This window comes from Delphinapterus leucas, chromosome 5 (genome assembly GCF_059928025.1).
Source record: "Delphinapterus leucas isolate spDelLeu-1000000601 "Yukka" chromosome 5, BTC_Dleu_Yukka2, whole genome shotgun sequence".
In the NCBI taxonomy this organism is placed as follows: domain Eukaryota; kingdom Metazoa; phylum Chordata; class Mammalia; order Artiodactyla; family Monodontidae; genus Delphinapterus; species Delphinapterus leucas.
Window position 1 is genome coordinate 117700260 of NC_143133.1, and position 20318 is coordinate 117720577.

Sequence of the window (20318 nt, forward strand, 5' to 3'; positions counted from 1 at the left end):
TTTGAACAAGTCTCCCACTCCAACGTAGGTTGCTTTAGAATTTAGCCTCATGTCCACTAAAGCCAGCCCTTCCATCCTTCATCCCAGAATCGAATCTGGATCTATGTACTACACAATACTTATTTGTGCAGATCCAGGGTTTCTTCCAAATAACTTGGCCAATCCCCTCTGAATGGGTAAGGATGCTTTCCAAAGATGAAAATTCCTGGAGTAAAAGTAAATTACTAAGAACCTTAAGGTGATTAGTGTCCATACAACTGGTATTGAAAAGAGTTCAGTTAATTAAAAAAATGTTTTTGAGACTTGATTCCGAAAAGCAATTGGTTATTCTGTTATGGGATGCAGAATCAGAAAATTAATTGATACTACTACTAGTTTTTATCCGTATCATTTCGAAATTAAGCTACCACTAAGTCTGTTAGGTGAGAATCACACCTATCTGTTCTCTTCACGGCATGAGTGAAACCGCTCGTCAGGGGATTGTGTCAGGTTGGTGCCCAGGGCAAAGGTTTACTGTTGTAACAATTCTGTCAAAGCAAGTTTGCGGCCTGACAGCTCATTCCTTGAAATACTGCTGGTGGGCATCCGCTCAATAAGGGGCTCTAGTGTGGGTCTAGTGCTAAGGTTTACTCAGACACACGGCTGATAGGAAGAAACCTAATTAGTATTTCCATAAAGGGCAGCATTTCTGAGTCCCTGTTCTGTTTATGACCTCAGGTAGCCATTTAGCATGCTTCTTAGTTGCCCATCTGGCCTTAGAAATACACCATTTCTATTATGAAACAAGGAAGATTCTGCAGTGGAAAAGTTTGAGTATTTCTGGAACTCGGTAGATTTAATACCAGAAGTATTACCCTTGAGTTAACTGTTCAACAGTTAGGTGTGTTCAACAGCTTAGGTGAACCTAAGCTTTTTATTTGAAATTGTATTCCCTCATGGAGTTAATGAAACTATACTGCTGGAGAAATTAAGTTGATTCTTTATGACAGCACACATAAAAGCAGGTCTTCATTTTACTTCCTTACCAAATCTCTAAATTGAGGCCTTATTTTGCTCTGTTTAGTTTGCTATTCTCCTTTTGGCACTTGGTGGAATAGTACATATTTAAAGACTGGTATTTTGGAACTCTGTAAACCACATAAGTGTTTTTGCTGGGAGAAGTTATTTCTGTTAGTTGCTTTCTTTACTTACAAGTTGACTGTAAAACATCATGAAGTTTATGCCCTATATAAATTGCTTTAATTATGTTGGGTTTATGTAACTTCTTGTTTGTATAGGCTAAATGTGTGCATGAAATTTTTGCTAAAAACTTGAGAAGCTTGTTGAATGTCACAGTAAATAAATCCAACCATATTTAAATCAAAGTATTTACTCTTTTGGTTTTCCTTAAGTCTCTATCACGAAGATCATTGTCTTTGCATGATGATACTTCATTTTGGTAATTAAGTGGGAGGAACAGGCCAGTATTCTCGTCAAAGCAATCCCAGATGGCAAGTGTAATTCTTAGACTTTCAGTTTACCAACATAAGAATCCTTTCTACCCTCTCCTCTGTCCTACAGAAACAAACATGGCCCAGATGCCGTGATAAATGTGTGGGATTCATCCTATATTTTTGCAGGAACATTTGTCATGGCCAACTCTAATTTAAGACCAAGAAATGCTTTCAGCTGCTTCTATCCAGTTGCTAAATCAAATGACAGTATCAGAAAGAAATTCGAGGAATTTTGAAATGACCGAGACGCTAATATATAATGAAAATCCCAGTAGAAAATTAAAAAGCCAGCATAATACCTATAACACACACTTTTGTTTGCCCAGTGACCTACAGGCAAATTGGACTGTCAAATATAATAAAACTTTAAGGAAGTTTAAAAATCTTATCATTGCCCACTTTAATTACACTGATTGCTGTCTACTCAACTGATAAGACAGTTGCACACAGTGTTTAAGCCCCTCTGGACAAACTCATTTTAGAGGGTATCTCTTTGTCCTTTCTGTTTTAATGTCCTTCCATTGAACTTACCTTAGTTGTTTTACAGGACATTGAACATGAATAGAACTGAAGACATGTCGCACCTGCTTTTCCTATTTATATACATTTCAGGGTTGGTGATGGTGTTGTTATAGTGAAAATCCAGATCTCCTAAGAACTCTTGTGTTACTACGTAGTACCTAATTCTTGGTTTGTCAAGGACTCAATTTAATTTATTTTGGTAAATATTTATAGAGTATTCAAAAAGTGGCCTGGTTGATGGTAGGAGGGATATTTTACTCATGAGTTGATAACAAGATAAAGTGTTGGGGAGAAGAGGACAAGATAGAAAGTACTTAGCTTCTTAGGGTAATCCCACTCTGCCCTGTGCTCTCTGTTCATTTGCATGCTTCTATCTACCAACTGGGTTCTTATTTATATGCTTTCTATATGCAAAAGCTTGGGTTGGGTGGGTGAAAATGTCATGTGAGCAGTTATCTAGGAAAGGATTTGAGTTACAGATATATAATGAGCTTCTTATATGATAAGTGGTTCATAATTATCATTAGTAATAAATCAAATTATATATTTCCTAGGACTTCTGTAACACATTACCATAAACTGGGGGCTTAAAACAACAGAAACATATTGTCTCACAATTCTGAAGGTCAGAAGTTTGAAAGTAAGATGTTGCCAGGGCCAGGTTCCCTCAGAAACCTCTCTGGGAGATCCTTCTTTGGCTCTTCCTGTCTTGGTGGCCCTTGGCTTGCAGCACATCACGTTCTTCCCTCGAGAGTCTGTGTCTTTACATGGTGTTCTCTCCCTGTGCGCCTCTGTCTCCTCTTCCTAAAAGGACACCAACCTTATTGGATTAAGGGCCCACCCTACACCAGTATGACCTCATCTTATCTTGATAACATCTGCAAAGACTCTTTCCAGATAGGGTCACCTTCACAGGTCCTGGGGATTAGGACTTCATATCTTTTAGGGGGATACATCGAAACCAGAATCTCTGTGTTTTGATTTCTCCCGTCTAGAGTGTTGGTTACGAGCACAGAAACAAACCTGACCATCTGAGCAAATGGGAATTTATTGTGAAGATATTGGGAAGTGACATAATAAATGGGACCCTGGGGGACTGAACTAGGAGAATGGACAGGAAATAGGGGTCCTCTGAGGGATAAGCAGGCAGAACTGCAGCCAAGGTCATGCCACAAAAACAGTCTGACCTCTATCCTGTCCCTGCGTGATGATTAATTTGACCTCAACTGTTGAATCAGCATCCCAGGAATGAATGATGGACAGAATTTAGGAAACTGTGTCAAGGGCAAATTGAAGAAGAATATACCACTCTCATCTTATGAAGAGGGAGGCTGCAGTGGGAGTGAGCAAATTGGAATGATTTTCTTCTGAAAATCACTGGGAGTGATTTCAAAATCATAGTCAGTTGGGAATTTTCTCAAAAGGATGATGGTAGTGCTAATAGCAAGAGGGGAGGAGATTCAGATACTGGATAGCTAAATATGACAAATGTTTGTTGCCAGGAGGAAAGGTCTGTGGCACCGAACTAAATATTCAGTTTCTCAGGGATTACAAAGATCCTCAAGTTCATAAATAAGAAAGATTAGGCTTTTTTTGGCCAATATACTAGTTGTAAATTCTATCTCAGGTTAGCTTTAACTGACGTCTTTGACCACAAATGAGTATAAACATTAGTCTGTATATTTGTTCAGTACTTGCATTACTTCTTAAATGAACTCTTTGTTGCTGTCCTTTGGGAACTTACCACTGGAATCTTGATGCTTTTCTTACGAATTTGAATGTGATCTTTATACATTAGAGATGCAAGTATTTCTTCCAATGTGTCCTTATCATTTTAATTTAGGTTCTGCTACTTTTCATAATATAGCTTTTCTTTTTGGTTTTATATGCATTTTAATACAGTAAACTGATATTAAGAAGGATCTGTGGTAGATTTATTCTATTAAGAGGCCTGATTTTTTTTCACCCCTCCGTGAAAAATTATAGTTGATTAAAAAATTAATCTTTTAAACAAAAATTAAAGTATAGTTGATTTACAATATTAGTTTCAGGTGTACAACATAATGATTCAATATTTTTATAATTATACTCCATTTAAAGTTATATTGGCTCTATTTGCTGTGCTGTACAATATATCCTTGTAGCTTTATTTATTTTATACATAATAGTTTATACCTCTTAATGCCCTATCCCTATCTTGTCCCTCCCCCCTTCTCTCTCCCCACTGGTAACCACTAGTTTGTTCTCTATATCTGTGAGTATGTTTCTGTTTTGTTATATTCATTTGTTTGCTTTATTTTTTAGATTCCACATATAAGTAATATCATACAGTATTTGTCTTTCTGTGACTTATTTCACTAAGCATAACACCCTCCAGGTCCATCCATGTTGTTGCAAATGGCAAAATTTCATTCTCTTTTCAAGGCTAATATACCACTATATACATATATCTTCTTTATCCATTCATCTGTTGATGGACAGTTAGGTTGCTTCCACATCTTGGCTATTGTAAATAATGCTGCATTGAACATTGGAGTGCATATATCTTTTCTAATTAGTGTTTTTGTTTTTTTCCTTCGTGTATCCACATCCTTTACCATATAACTTTTTATTCTCTCCCATATTGACTTTGGGTCAGCCACGTGACTTACTTTGGGCAGTGGCATGCAGTAAAAGTGGCAACAACAGAGGCTTGAAACAACAGGAAAAGTACTTGTGCAATTGTCATCTCTCTCCTGCTCTCTTCTGTTGCTATAAGACTGTGCTAGGTCTACGCTGCAGGTGGATGGGAAACAGTGCAGAGTCAAGTTGTGAAGTGCTAGCCCAGGTCATCCCAGATTAGCACAGCCAGCTGACCCCTAGATATGTGAGCAAACCCAGATAAGATCAGCAGAGCCACCTATATAACCCAAAGATGAGTGTAGTCATGGGCGGGAGTTCAACAGCAGCAAGCCCTCACATACTTTTGAGTTAACTAAGGTTCATAGCGCATAAGAAAGGGGTTTTACGGTTGTTTTCTATGCAGCCTGTTTGTAGAATAGGCAATTGATAAAGTGTCCATTTTAAAATCACCAACTATGACTGTGTTATTTGTGCCCCATGTCGTTGGCTGATATTAGTGGAAGGAAACTGTTTTTAAAAATATGTTAAAATCGAATGGCGATGTTGGTCAAATATTAACATTCCGTTGTATCGCCATGTCCTAGCATGCACTGGGTGGGTAAATTTGTATGGATAAAAATGAGAACAGTACAAAAAATATTCCATGATGGACTGATTTAGTGAGGATCAAAGGATTCTTCGTGCGGTAAATCTGTATGAGAGAGGGGATTGCTGGCTCAAGAAGAATATAGACATCTTAAAGGCAAAAGTTAAATGTATTTTCGATAAGGGATGATGAATACAGCGTCCAATCTGCTGTTATCCCCTCTCTGTGGAGAACAAAGATGTAACAATGTTGTGCTAAAAGGTCAGTGTCATATTTTTCTGGCAACACTGATAAGGTCATGCCCTTTCCCCTGAGGACATCAAACCCAGTGCTTAGGGACTGTCAGGTAACTCATCATTTCAAGAAGAGCTTATTCCCAGCTGTCTATTGTTTCTTCATCAAACCCATAATGGCCCTTGATCTTAAGAAAATCTTAGTATCTAGTCCAGAGGTAAATAAAATGGATCAGAAGGCTATACCAAGTTTCCTCACTGGACCACTGCATTTGATGGACGGGACTCTCCTTTAAGTGCTAGTGTCAGGAATGTCAGGAATGTCTGCTCAGCCTCACAGCCTAGGAAGGAAAATACATCTGAGCAAATGATATTGTGACTCAAACTAACCTGGGTCACCCATTAGTATTCAGTTCATTGACTTTTTAAAAAACTTTTTTTTTTTTTTTACCTTTGTGTATCCACTATATATATATATATATATAAATTTTTTTTTTTTTTTGCGGTACGCGGGCCTCTCACTGTTGTGGCCTCTCCCGTTGCGGAGCACAGGCTCCGGACGCGCAGGCTCAGCGGCCATGGCTCACGGACCCAGCCGCTCCACGGCATGTGGGATCTTCCCGGATCGGGGCACGAACCCGCGTCCCCTGCATCGGCAGGCGGACTCTCAACCACTGCGCCACCAGGGAAGCCCTATCCACTATATTATAAAGCTAAAAAAGTTTTATAATCCAGCCACAGATCTGATAAATGTTTTATTTGGTGCCAGGCTTTGTAAAGTTTGTTTTTCTGCAATCTGGACCTTCTAAGTATGGTTAAAGTCAGATTATAAGGTTATGAATAATGAGGGTTTGAACATATTTAAAGAGGAAGTAATCATATTCAACAGAATCTAAAAATTTTATGTCAAGAAGAGAGCTAACAAAAGAAGAACTAATCAATGAATAATTTAATGCTGTTGCCTTGATTATAGATGTGAGTGAAATTCTTCCTGAATTTGTAACTTGGTATCTTTAGATTTTGATGAAAAAGTGAGTTTAATGAAGGTCATTTGCTTTAACTAAATATTCTTAAGAAATAACTTAAAGAGAATATAAATTCCATAACTAGGTAGTCCACGAATAAAGAAAGGTTTGGCTGTACCTTTGGTAATACTGGCATTTAAGTTTACTAAAGTTACTCTGTAAGATATTATATATATGCTTAGATTATATAAAGTTCAAAAGGATTTTATTCTGATTATAAATATCTGAGTAATCTGATAATATTGTATTAGATTGATTTGAAAGTTGGAGGAGGAATAAGTTACTATTTTATGAAGCAGATAACCCAGATGATGACCTCATAACATTTATTCATTTAACAAACACCAAGTAAGCACCTGAAATGTGAATTGAGTGCCTGAAGTGAAAATTGGGCAGTGGGGTAAATAGATTGGAAATTTCAGTCAAGAAAAATGTTATTGGATAAAAACTAGTGAAAAACGGAGTTAAATTAGACCCTTGATGTGACTCAGTGTACTAGTCAGAGTTCCATATAAGAAACAGAAACTATTCTAGATATTTCAATGAAAAAGGAATTTAATACAAGGAATAAAGAGCTTATAAAATCTTTCAAAGAGCTAGAGGAGTTGGCTTAGGTTAACACTACTGTCGCCAAGATCCAGAGGTCAGGAAGCAGTTGTGCTTATTACCACCATCGCTGGCACTACAACTGCCTCAAACCCGTGAAGCTGGTGACTAGACCCTCGGATGTGGATTGCATTGGCCACCACCAAACACCACCAACGTGAGTCCGACCTCCTGGCCAGCCTCCACAGCAGCAGGGAGGTGCTCTCTCTCTCTCTCTCACCTGCATCTTCCATATCTCCCATGAGACCATCTCGTTGGTGGAACGTATATCACATGGAGCCCCTTCCTGCTGGAGAGCCTGACAAATGTCTGCATTAGCCTCCCAGAACCTTAAGTCCAGGGTCTTCATAGAAGGGGATGAAAATGGATGCTAAATGCACATCCTGCACTTTTGGTCTATTTTGAAGACTCATTATAACCTCCAGTAAGTTTTTTAGGAGATGAACAAAAATATCAGGAAACTTTCCCCGAACTATTCTACATTCACAGGTAAACCTCACAAGTGGCGAAAGCTTAACTGTCCAAATGTGATACAGATCCCCATGGATTAAAGGACTTTAGACATATAGTCCAAAATTTATCTTAAAATTTTAACTTCCATATTTAGCACAAAGAGAACTATTACCACCTCAATTGTAATGTCCCTAATGATACTGAATCCAGCTTCACTTGTTTATTGTACTTCAAGATAAGTACTGACTAAAGATGATGATAATGATAATTCAGTGTTTACTGAGCATTTACCAAGTTTCAGGTGTTTCATAAGCATTATTTAATCTTCAAAACTACCCAATGGAGGCTTCCCTGGTGGCGCAGTGGTTGAGAGTCCGCCTGCCGATGCAGGGGACATGGGTTCGTGCCCCGGTCCGGGAAGATCCCACATGCCGCGGAGCAGCTGGGCCCGTGAGCCATGGCCGCTGAGCCTGCGCTCCGCAACGGGAGAGGCCACAACAGTGAGAAGACCGCGTACCGCAAAAAAAAAAAACCAAAAAAAAAAAAAATAACAAAAAAAACTACCCAATGAAATGCTACTACTATCAGTTCCATTTTACCCATGAGGAAACTGAGAATTAGATTAATTGACTTGACCAATGTAATACAACCCACCAAACTTTACCCTCCCCTGTCTTCTCCATCTTGGCGAATGATACCATCATCCACAAAACTGTTCAAGTCAAAAAATTCCAGCCTTATTCATATTCTTTTTTCTTACCTCCACATCAAACCCACACCAAGCAGTATTGACGCTACCACCAAAATGTGTCTAAAATAGTCCCCTCTTTATCACCTCAATTATCACTCTAGTTCAAGCCGCCAGTATCTTGTGAATACCACACTAGCCCCCTGACTGTCTGCTCTTGCCTATTTACAATCCATTCTTTGTTCTGCAGTCAGAATGAATTTTTCTGCTTAAAATATTTCAATGGATTTTCATTGCTGCTTTAAAAATGTGCTCCGAGTATTAAAAAGAATTTAAAGTACCACTTTGATTACCAAGGAAGTAGTGAGTGATTTAAAAGTTAGAGGATGAAATTTTAGTTTTCTGAATTTTTTGGTTGTTTTGGGTATCATTGCTAGCAGTGTTGGATCCCATGTTGGGTCTGCATAATTCAGAAGAATCCCACATAGGCAAATATACTGAAAACTTACTAAGTTCAAGAAAGTCATACAGATAGCTTCTTATTCACACCACTCTCAAAGGTTCCCATTTCTGTGTTTTCAATGCCAGATGTGTATCTATACTGAGGGATTGTGATATTGGAGAAAACCAGCTAAACACAAATGTAAAAGCAGATGCAGGCGGCAACAGACACAGAAAATACTAAGGGAGATACTACAATTTACTGAAACATATCAAAGGAACACAGGGCATTCACATTTCTTGGTGGGTAACTATAAGAAATAGAATAAATCCGTACTATGGAGAAGCACTGTGGATATCTCAAGGAAAGGAATCTTCTCTCAGTAATGCTCTTATTAACGTGTAAAGATAAGAACTGTGTGGGAAGGTCCCACTGGTTCCTGGAACTAGTTTTCAGTAGTTTGCAATATTAAAATTTATATGTTTGGTGGTGTGGTGGACATAATTCTAAGGTGGCACGGTGATTCTTACCCCCTGGTGTCCACACTTGGTGTTAACCATTTCCCCCATTGTGTGTAGGTAGGACTTTTGACTTGTGACAGAATATGGGAAAGTGAAGGGTTTCTCAGATATAGTTAAGGTCTCAAATCAGTTGAATTTGAGGTAATAAAGGTGAGCCTGTCTCTTTCAGGTAAAAGCCCTAAATGAGGGATTGGGCCCCCTTGAGATGAGAGACTCTTGTGGGCTTGATGGAGTAAGATGTTGATGACACCCATGTGGTAAGTTCTCATGTGAGGCCTCTAGGACATGAGGGTGGCCTCCAGCCAGAAAAATAAGGTGCCCTCAGTCATCCAGCCGCAGGAAACGCATTATTCTGTTAACAACCTGAAAGCAGATTATTCCCCATTTGAGCCTCCGGATGAAAATTGAGCCTGGTTGACATCTTGTTTGTAGCCTTGTGAAACCCTGAGCAGAGTACCCAGCTAAGCTATGCCCAGATTCATGACACATCGAAACTTTGAGATCATAAATGTGTTATTTTAAGCTGCCGAGTTTGTGGCAGGTTGTTATATAGCCTAGAACACATGTAGCTTCAAAACTAAGAACAAATCTGAGGCTTTGTACTTGGATAATTGATTCCTCTCTGGTTTGTTATATTCTCTCCAGTTTGTTGCCCCTAGTGCAGCTTAAGTGTTCATTTCAAAATGCAAATGTGATATTCTCTTTTTTAAAATCTCATTTATGATTTACATTGTTTTCTGGAAGAAACAGAATCCTTAATATTGCCCTGCATGATCTATTCTTATCATATTCTATGTTTCCCTTTGCCTGCTGTGCTGTGGTCATACTGGCTGTATTTAGGTTCTCAGATGTTCTTTGTTTCTTTGTGCCACAGGGCTTTTGCACTTGCTATTTTCTCTGGTCTTAAACTATTGCTATTCTTTTGTGGTTTAAAAAAGATTTGTTTTCGAAATAATTTTTCTGCCGTATTCCGAAGAATGTTGCTATTTCCCCCGTTTCCATTTCAGAGGCTGAAACATGAGCAGAACCTTCACAGATATTTACTTTTCTGGCTGAAGAACTGGCTTATTCTTTAGGAAAGCATAATGTTTGTTTCTCTATTATCTTTTTCAAGAAGGTGAGGAAGCAGATAGCTCTTATAGTCACAGATGGTTTGTTTTGTTAAATCCTAAAATATCTCTTGAGACCAAAATCCAATTGCGAAGGTGTATAAACATCTCACTCAGTATAAGCCCTAGAGATCTGCTGTACAACATTGTACCTAGTTAACAATAATGTATTTTACACTTAAGAATTTAAGAGGGTAGACCTAATGTAAGTGTTCTTATAGAATAAGATGTATATAAAATAAATAAAATATCTCAGTCACAGTACTATAATATATGGAAATCAGGGTGAAGAGAACACATGGTGATCGTAAGTAGGTTCTTATGCTCTTCAACAGTGTTAATGACAAGTCATCTGCTGGGATTCCCTGAGTCTGCTGATGCAGGAGATCTGGGAGGTACTGGGCATGACTTGCCATGTCTGAGTTACAAAACATCTCATTTTGCAACATTATGACAAATGCCAGTGTCTTGCAAGGATGCTTAGGACTCCTGAGGGTGACTGCAGATGCTCTCAATGAGTGCCAGGCATGAATGCCAAAACAGCCTCAGCTTACACTTCCCCGAACCCCTTGCCTTTCTTTTTCTCGAGTGAAGAAAAGAGAAAGTGCTAGTGGCAAAACCATAGCACTTTTTTTTTTTTTTTTTTTGCGGTATGCGGGCCTCTCACTGCTGTGGCCTCTCCCATGGTGGAGCACAGGCTCTGGACGCGCAGGCTCAGCGGCCATGGCTCACGGACCCAGCCACTCCGCGGCATGTGGGATCTTCCCGGACCGGGGCACGAACCCGTGTCCCCTGCATCGGCAGGCGGACTCCCAACCATTGCGCCACCAGAGAAGCCCCAAGGGCAAATTTTGAATGCCAGATAAGTCTCATGCATGCCACCACTCCCCTTACCCTCCCCCATCATTCTTCACGGCAAACATCACTGACTGATTTTGACACTGTTTGCCACTGAACCCAGGTTTCAGACGCCGTCTCAACATATCACAGCAGGCATCCTTCATCCAGTTTTTCTTTTCCCATTAAATGGAAAATGAGACCAGCTTACATATACATAAAATGTAAGTCAGTGTTTTTCAAACAGTATAGATTTCTTTATTGCAAGATTAGTTAGTCTTCAATACTTGGATGTCTAATATGCTCTTCTAAAAGGGACTAAAATACATAGCACTTTCTCATCTCACTTGATCACAGAAACCCTTTTAAATTGAATATGCACGAGTTCCTTGTAACACAATTTGGGAAATACTGTACTTTACACTGATGGATATTTCTGCTTGAAGCTTCTCATGTTTATGGGTGATCCAGGTGGTCATTCAACATTTTGTAAGCATTGGTTTTGTAAATAATGATGTGGATTTGAATCATATGCTATAAGGCTGTGCCTGAGAGCCAGTCAGATAACAAGTCAGCCTAGTGTATCACACTGTATTCACATTTCAAAGAGGATTACTTTTTGCCAACTATCTTCACTGAGAATTTACTTGGAACCAAAAATATACTAAGCACCTATGTCTCATTTAAGCCGAGTGACCGTGTATCTCAGCTTATGCTGGAGGTATGCCTGCCTTTTTTTTTTTTTATCACAATCATTAGCAGTACTGCATTTTGTGTCCTATTATTAATTAAATAATATTTTTACTTTTAATTCTCAAACCACCTATGATGTTGGTATTGATAACCCCACTTTACTAATGATTAAATAGGGCTCAGGGAAACTGGAAAACTGGCTTAGTTTACATAGCTAGGATATAGGTGAGCCAATATTCAAACTACGTTGGTCTTTCCTCAAAGTTCATGCTCTTGAATGCAATACTGCACTTCTCATGTAAGCACATGATGTCATTTAATACCTGTAAAATTATGTAAGAATCTGCATTTTGAAGATGAGAATATTGAGGAAATCATATACTGTAATTTATAAATTTGAAGCCTATTTTATTTATTTATTTATTATTGGTTTTGGCCGAGCCTCACAGCTTGCAGGATCTCCGGGATCTCCCCGACCAGGGATCAAACGTGTGCCCCGTTCAGTGGAAGCACGGAGTCCTAACCACTGGACGGCCAGGGAAGTCCCAGGTCTATTGTATTTAGAATTTTGTTTTTGCTGTCTTTTGTGTGGCAGTCCCTGCCTTTAAAGGTCAGCTCCACAAAATAAGGAAGGCCAACAAGTATGGTTGGCAGGTACAGTTACAGAAAGTACTGCAAGGGGGGCCTCCTACCAGCCCTGTGCTAATTAGCTGGGAGTGACCAGATCAGGCTCATGAGCAGACCTCTTTCCTAAATATTTACCCATTTAGAAAAGCAATATGCAGTAAAATTCAGGTAAGTCCAAGTTATTAAAATCAGACCCCCTGAGCATTAGAAGAAGGAACTCAGATGAGCAAGCGCTTAGAGCATGAATAGGATATAATAATGACTTAAGTTACAAGGTCATTTTCATTAGAACAACACTGAGAACAGTCTCATTTTCTAAAAATTGGAGTCTGCACTGGTAGCATAATCTAATGTTTGATTTACAAAAATGTATAAGTCACCTGTTCTTTTGAGTACTTAATGGTCAAGTTACACCATATGCACTTCAAAATATAAACACTGATTTATGCTATCACATGGGTTTCCACTTCCAGAAAATTCCATATAAAGTTAACTGTTTTTATTTTAATAACATTCTTTTAAGTGTTAATCCCATTTTACTTTATAGTGTAGATCAGAGTTTCCCAACCTCGAAGTGTTGACATTTTGGACAGGACATTTCTTTGTCTTGTAGTTTATTGGATGTTCATTAGCATCCCTTGTCTCTACACACTAGATGCCAAGAGCACCTTCTCTGAAGTCATGACAATAAAAAGTGCCTCCAGATGCCCTAGTTGAGAACCACTGGTCTAGATGCTTCTTCTTCTTTATCCTAGAAAACTAAGTAGAAAAGAAGGGAATTAATTTTAAACATAAAATTCTTTTGATAACATTTAATACCAGTCCAAATTTCTTTAGAAGTCAGAGTCAAGTAAATTTAAGAGGAAGGGACTGGTTCTTGTGTACATTAAGAGTAATGGATTGGGAACAAATCCAAATTGAGAAAGGGATGACAGGAAAGATAAGGTATTTTATTACCTACTGGTTGCTCAGGCTTCCAGAATCAGCACAAAATCTTCAGAAGATTTCCCATACAGGTGTTTCCTTTCTGGCAGTGACTGGGGCTCTTAGGCAAATGCCCCAAATCTCCAAGGAAAGCTCACATCTTCCTAGTCTACTAGTCTAGATCCTGACATATGATCTCTTCCATCACTAAGAACAAACTTCTGTAGCGTGGCTCAAATTTGATAGACAGTATTCTGTATGTTAAGAATAAAGCCCAGAGATTAAAAAATATTGCTTCCTTCTGGGTATTCTTATCTGGGATCATTCCTAAATTTGGATTACCCTTCCTCCGCCTTTGCGTTTCTCTACTTTTCATCTCTTCCTTCAATGCAACAGGCTTGATGTGAACTTCTCTGATCCCCCAACTCCAAACTTCTCTGTCTACTATGATCTGGACAAGCCTAATAAGTCAAGGAGGGGAGGGACCATGATTCAGGAGTCATAGGGAGGACCTCAGTTATTTTTGGTTTCTTTTCCTCCCTTTCATTGTGATGACAAAGTAATAAGATTTCAAGGACCAGAGTATCTAGGAAAAGAGACTATTAAAGGGGCTTTTTGCCATGGTTTTATTCTAAACTAGCCCAGTTCAGAAGGATAGAACTTAGAGGTGCTGACTTTAGATTTCTTTCCATGTTAAAAAACTGAATAACATTCTTGCTTTATCTCCCACTTCCACCCTGAATTGCGTCTCAGGTAAGAAATGATCTAATTGCTTTGTAATTAGAAAAGTTGCCATTTTACCTGTTACTGGATTTCACGTTTTTAATAAGAATAAAATTGACAGTGGAATTGTAGGCACCAGTCACAGGCCTATATGGAAATTCTTACTTTAGAGATAATAGACACATTTGAATTTTATAGATGAAGAAAATTATAGAAAAGCAGTTGGTTTTCCTATTGCTTTTCATGACTCTTTGGGTGGGACAATCCACAGAAATGGGGGCTCAGTATGTGGACGGGCATTCCATTTCTTGAAAGCTTAGATGTGAAACTATGGACCAAATTTCCAAATGTCATAATCAAGAAGCACCTTCCATTAGGGATTGATCAAACTACTATGTTATTTTTTTAAAACTTGAGCTTAAGAGTGTTAATGGTCATGAGAAACTTATGGGCAGTGTTTTGCAGAATCACTTAAAATATATATCCCTATAAATCACTGTTTAGAAGCTAGAAAAAAATCATTTGTGTGTTTACTTTATGGGCCCTACACAGTGAAATTAAAAAAAATATTTGGTAGACTTCTCTCTGTAAACTGGTAAGCAGAAGAATTTAGTGGTTAATTCTCATACATTTATTTTGAAAAGTCAGACATAGCTTTAAACATTTATTTAATTTGCAGTGGGTAGAAATCATAGAATGATAAAACCACATTCTATTCTAAGCTTATAAATTGCTTCTAAGAAATGGAATGATGAAATTATAAACCTTTTAATAGAGAATATAGGTTGTGGAAATGTATATTAATTTAAGACACAGAGTTAAAAAAATAATGTTCTCAAGGTTATATGCAAACAGGCTCTAAAAAATGGAAGGTTGCTGCAAACATGATGTGACAATAATTAGAGCTCTGAATGTGAGAAATTCAGAAAATAGACCACCCAATGGAAAAGCAAATATGTACAAAACAAATTTGTATTTTTTATGCTTATTCTTATTGTAGCGGGGAGTAAACGATTAAGGTTAGCCCATTAAACAGGCCCAGTAGCTTTGCTACAGAGCATTTAACTTCTCTGCTCTTGTTTTTCTTCAATTTTAAAGATGGGAAATAGCTGCTTCAGTGGCAAAATGCATTGTAAAACGCAAGAATTTTCAAAGAATTCAATTGCTCTGCAGCATTTAATTTTCATGTTGATATACTCATCTGAAGAGGTATAATGACAATAACTTGTGGCAATAATGAATTCTGAAATTCAAAAGCTTGCTTCTGCTTTCATAGTATAGATTTGTCCTGAAGACAGCAGGCAATCCAATGCAAGCCTGCTTCACCCAGCAGGTGTCTGCAGATTTTTGAGTTTTATTATAATAACCTGAAAATAAGATCACAGGAAATATATTAGTGACAAATGGATCATCATCTGAAATTGATTACCTAGCATAAAACCACCCCTATAATAAATCTTTCTAAAGAACAATCACCTTTACCTTGAAAAATACACATGTTTATCCTTTCAGGAGAAGACAATGAAATATTTAAGGTATTCTGTTTGCTAGACAAATGATTCCTTCACGTTCCTAATAAGCCTGCTTTAGGTTTCCTAAAAAATACAGCTGGTATTTTACCTTGTTTAGTGATCTTTCCTGCAACAGAAACCAAATTCCTTTTCAACTTGGAGTCGAGCAGGAAGCTAAGGAAAAAAAAAAAATAGAGTTAGCATTTCTTCATTTTAAGGCTGAACAAAGAAACATGATAAAGTCACAGTTGCCTTTCACAGTCACAGAAAAACAGCTTTGTAGAGGCAACTGGCAAGACAGTCCTCCGTCCTTAAAGGAAAGAGTCATTGTAAAGCTCAACTACATCAAAGTCCTTCAGTTCAAATTTTCTTTTCTTTTTGAGGGAGAATAGCCTAAGCATTGGGAATCTGTATTCTTTTCCTCTTATCCAAAATCTTGCTCTCAAGATCGTCCTCCAGATCTTGTAGAATAATCTTTGTTTAACAAAGATATTTTCATAAACTCCTGGGCTAGGTGGTACCTCACAATTCTGCTACAGTCAAATGAGTCTCATGAGTCTGTGTGCTGTAGACCCATTAGGTCCATATGTGCTGTAGACCCATTAGGTCTATAGCTCATTGGTGGGCCACAGAATGATCCAGAAACGCAAATAGTTCAAGCAGTTCTTAAGGGTGAATGACTTTTATAATTACGTATGATTTATTTGAAGCATAAGAGAGCTTAAGGAGTTATTAAAATTTGGTAAACTAAAACGGGTTTGTTTTGGGCCCTAATTCTGGATTTTAGCAAGAAATCCAGCTGCCAGATGACCCTGGGTAACAGTGCAAATGTCCTACATCACATACGTAGATAGTTGGAATAGCATGATTTTTTATGAAGAAAAATTTGTGGATAGGACATCAGTGGTGTTGTCTTGAACCTGGTCTTGGTTCTCCATTGCTACTGTCTTTCCTTAGTGTTATTTCTGGCTTCTTGTTAGCAATTTACTTTTGGTTAACTTTACAATGTGAAGTAATGCATATTTATATAACAATATTTTGGCATTACATTTTTTCTTAACACTAGACTTTAAGGATTGTATAAATCGTGGTTCAAATAGGCTCATCATGTTCCTTTTGCTAAAGAAGATGTGTTTATAACTCCTCTAAGATTTATTTGGTCTGTTGAATTCGTCCACACTTGGGCCTCGGTGCCTTTTTCCTTTGAGTTCTTTCTTTGCTTTTTTCAGAACAGTTAATTTCTTTAAATTATTGCTCATGGATTTTGCACACAAATGCTTATGTGACCTATTTAGTTCACATTTGTTGGAATGTCTCAAAGCATAGTCAGCATAGAAGGCTTTCATATTCCTTCTCAACAAAGAATTCTTTTTTGCATTTTATAAAAATGAAGAAATATACAACCCACCTTATTGCCAAAGGGTATGTCATATGACACATTTTCATTGTGGGCATTTTCATTACCTAGAAATACAAACTCTGTTACTATCTCTTCACTTGTTCACACATTTAATAATTCCTTTATTTAGCACTTAAAAAATATATATGCAAAGAATAGGATATGGGTAAAGAGAAAAAATATTAAAGAGATCCAAAAGGGCATATTTAAATAGCACCCTTGACAAGTATGTATTAATTTCTCCTACACATAGGGATTGACTAGAATAGGATACTCAAGGAGTTGCTTCAGCTCAGAAACAATCCAACATCTTCGAATAACAAGCTCCACTTGATTATGCCTTTTTCTTCCTTTTCTCTTCCCCATTTACCAGAATCAGGCAATTGCAAAGCACACTTTTTTTTTTTTAAATAAAAGTTTGTTTCTACTGCTCCACCTTGGCCCATGCTACTTCCTGCTTTTCTCACAGGTTTCTCACTTTCCATCCCAGCCACGTGCCTCTCCATTCCTGCAGTCAGCCCTGTGCTTCAAGGCTGCAGGCAGTGCTTGGAGCTCATGGGACAGCCCCCAGCTGGCCTGCAGCTCCCCTCTACCCTCCCTACCTTCTGCACCCATCCTCCCCCATCACACTGAAGGGAACCCCTCCAGCTATTGCGTGCCATCCCAATTTCATTTGTCCTATCAACATCTCCCACTTATCAAGCAGTTAGCTCCATTTGCACAAATCATCATCTGTTTTCATAGTAATCTCCACGATAGAATTCTCTAATTTTTAACATCTTTATTGGAGTATAATTGCTTTACAATGGTGTGTTAGTTTCTGCTGTATAACAAAGTGAATCAGCTATACGTATACATATATCCCCATATCCCCTCCCTCTTGCATCTCCCTCCCTCCCTCCCTATACCACCCCTCTAGGTGGACACAAATCACTGAGCTGATAGAATTCTTATCTGCATTTTACAAATGAGGGAACTGGGGCTTAAAGAGTTTAAGCCAAAGGCCACAGCTAGTAAGTCGTGAAGAGCCAGGTCAGAGTTCAAAGCAGGTGCTTCTTTTACTATATCACAACGCCTCTAGCACTGCTATTCTAGAATCATCTCACATTTATTTTGGATGTCAGGTGGTTTTGCTTACAAATATAAAATCTCTGTGAGTTTTTACAGTGCTCAGCTTAATCACATTAGGTTTACATTAATATAAAAGTTGGTTTACTATGAACTTTGTTTTAGTCCTAAATCCTTCTATAAACACCAAACACTTACCACTGGGATGGTGCACAATGGTGAGCTTATCTACAAGACAAAAAAAGCACATTCTACTGAGTTTTGCTCAATATTTATCTTAAGGTTCCTTCTTCTTATTGTTTGACTACTTTTGTCCTTGAAGTGACTATGTAGTTTCACAACGTGATTTATACTAACCTCCAGCCACTAAGTGTGAAACTATGTGTTTTAAAATTTTTGTCTTTTTTCCTTCTGACACTTGTCCCACATTATTATGATTTTAGATATATTTGACACTTAATAAAAGCTTCCTACTCTTTTTTTTTGTTGTTGATGAATTCTTTTTTTAAAAAAATAGATCTTTATTGGAGTATAATTGCTTCACAATACTGTGTTAGTTTCTGTCGTACAACAAAGTGAATCAGCCATATGCACACGTATATCCCCATATCCCCTCCCTCTTGAGCCTCCCTCCCACCCTCCCTATCCCACCCCTCTAGGTGGTCACAAAGCATCGAACTGATCTCCCTGTGCCATACAGCAGCTTCCCACTAGCCATCCATTTTACATTTAGTAGTATATATCTGTTCATGCTACTCCTACTCTGCTTTCATATTCTTTTAGCCTGAGCTATTCAAGTATTTTTTAAAATTAACCTTATTCAGAACTACTTACATACAGTACAAGTCACACATTTTTAAGTGTATAGGTTGATGACTCTTGACAAATCTATACAGCATATACCCATCACCCCCATTAGCACAGAGAACATTTCATCTCCACAGAAAACTCCCTTGCGCCCCCTTACCTCAATTCTCACCCACCATTACCCGTGATGGCCCCTGAGCTGATTTCTATCTCTGTAGATTTGTTTTATCTAGAAGTCCAGATAAACGGGATCTTACAGCAGGTATTCTTCTGTGTCTGGTATCTTTCACTCAGCATAATACCTGTGAGATGCATTCTGGTTGTGTGTGTGATAGTAGGGATCCCTTTTTACTACTGAGTAGTATTCCATTGTGTGAATATATCACAATATAATTACCTAATCTCCTATTGGACATTTGCATTGTTTCCACTTTGGCTATTATGAATGAAACTGCTATGAACTTTCATGAACATGTTTTTGAATGAACATATTTTCCATCTTTTCTTTCTCTTGAATAGCTAGGTTATCTTTCAATAGTAAGTGCATATTTAATATTTCTAAAGTCCTCACAACACTTTATACTCCCATCAGCAATGCATGCAGTGCATGTCCAGTTCTTCCACATTCTAACTGCTTAACTTTGACAATATTAAAAAATTGTAGCTATATTTGTTGTGTATTGGTACCTCAGTGTAATTCAATTTACTTTTTCCTGATGATTAATGATGTTGAACATGTTTTCACATGCTTATTAGCTATTTTCTTTTTGTGAACTAAGATCTAGGTACTAGATGTGCTCACTGTTGCTGGGCTGTCATTGTTTCTAGGTGCTCTCAGCAGACAGAGCTAAGGAAATATATATACAACTATATTTCTATATTTATGTGTAACATATATATTGGGTTGGCCAAAACATTCATTCAGGTTTTTCCATATGATCTTATGGGAAGACCTGAACAAACGTTTTGGCCAACCCAATATTAACAACCATGAGTTGTTATGCTTTTACCTCCAATTCCAATCCAATACTACAAGATTCATTCTGGGTTTCCTTCTTTCCTTAGTTGTAACTCCTTTCTCTGACAATAGGAAACCTGGCTCTCATTATCAATAGTGAATTTATTTGTTTTCTCAATGCTAGAATATACATAAAGTAGTTTTGAAATTGCTTAACTATACCCCTGTAGAGAAATAAGACCTACTAACTGGAGTATAGAATACAATCTTTATGTACTGTTTTTTTTCTTTTAATTTTAGTCTTAGAATATGCTGTTTTCTAAATTTATTTGTTTTTTTTTTCTATCCCCCTTTAGTGTGGATATGTTATTTATTTGTAATACTGCTAGGTTCGTTTTCTTCTGCTTATATTCCATCTTGTCCCCTTCTCAGTCCCATCCTAGTTTGTTGAATATGTAAAACATTAACAAA

The 20318-nt window shown here is 37.8% G+C and overlaps 1 protein-coding gene across 4 annotated transcripts in view; it reads right to left on the minus strand.

The window, feature by feature from the left end:
- Positions 1 to 14696: 14696 nt before the first annotated feature.
- The window catches only part of BANK1 (B cell scaffold protein with ankyrin repeats 1), a 312476-nt gene continuing 306854 nt past the window's right edge, over positions 14697 to 20318 (minus strand). For all 4 annotated transcript variants that reach the window (XM_022582436.2, XM_022582435.2, XM_022582434.2 and 1 more), the window contains exons 14-17: positions 18281 to 18310; positions 17024 to 17079; positions 15725 to 15789; positions 14697 to 15471 (exon numbers count right to left, since the gene is read on the minus strand). In XM_022582436.2, coding sequence (XP_022438144.1) covers positions 15730 to 15789; positions 17024 to 17079; positions 18281 to 18310 — 146 coding nt within the window. In that variant the 3' untranslated portion in view covers positions 14697 to 15471; positions 15725 to 15729. The remainder of the gene's footprint in view (positions 15472 to 15724; positions 15790 to 17023; positions 17080 to 18280; positions 18311 to 20318) is intronic.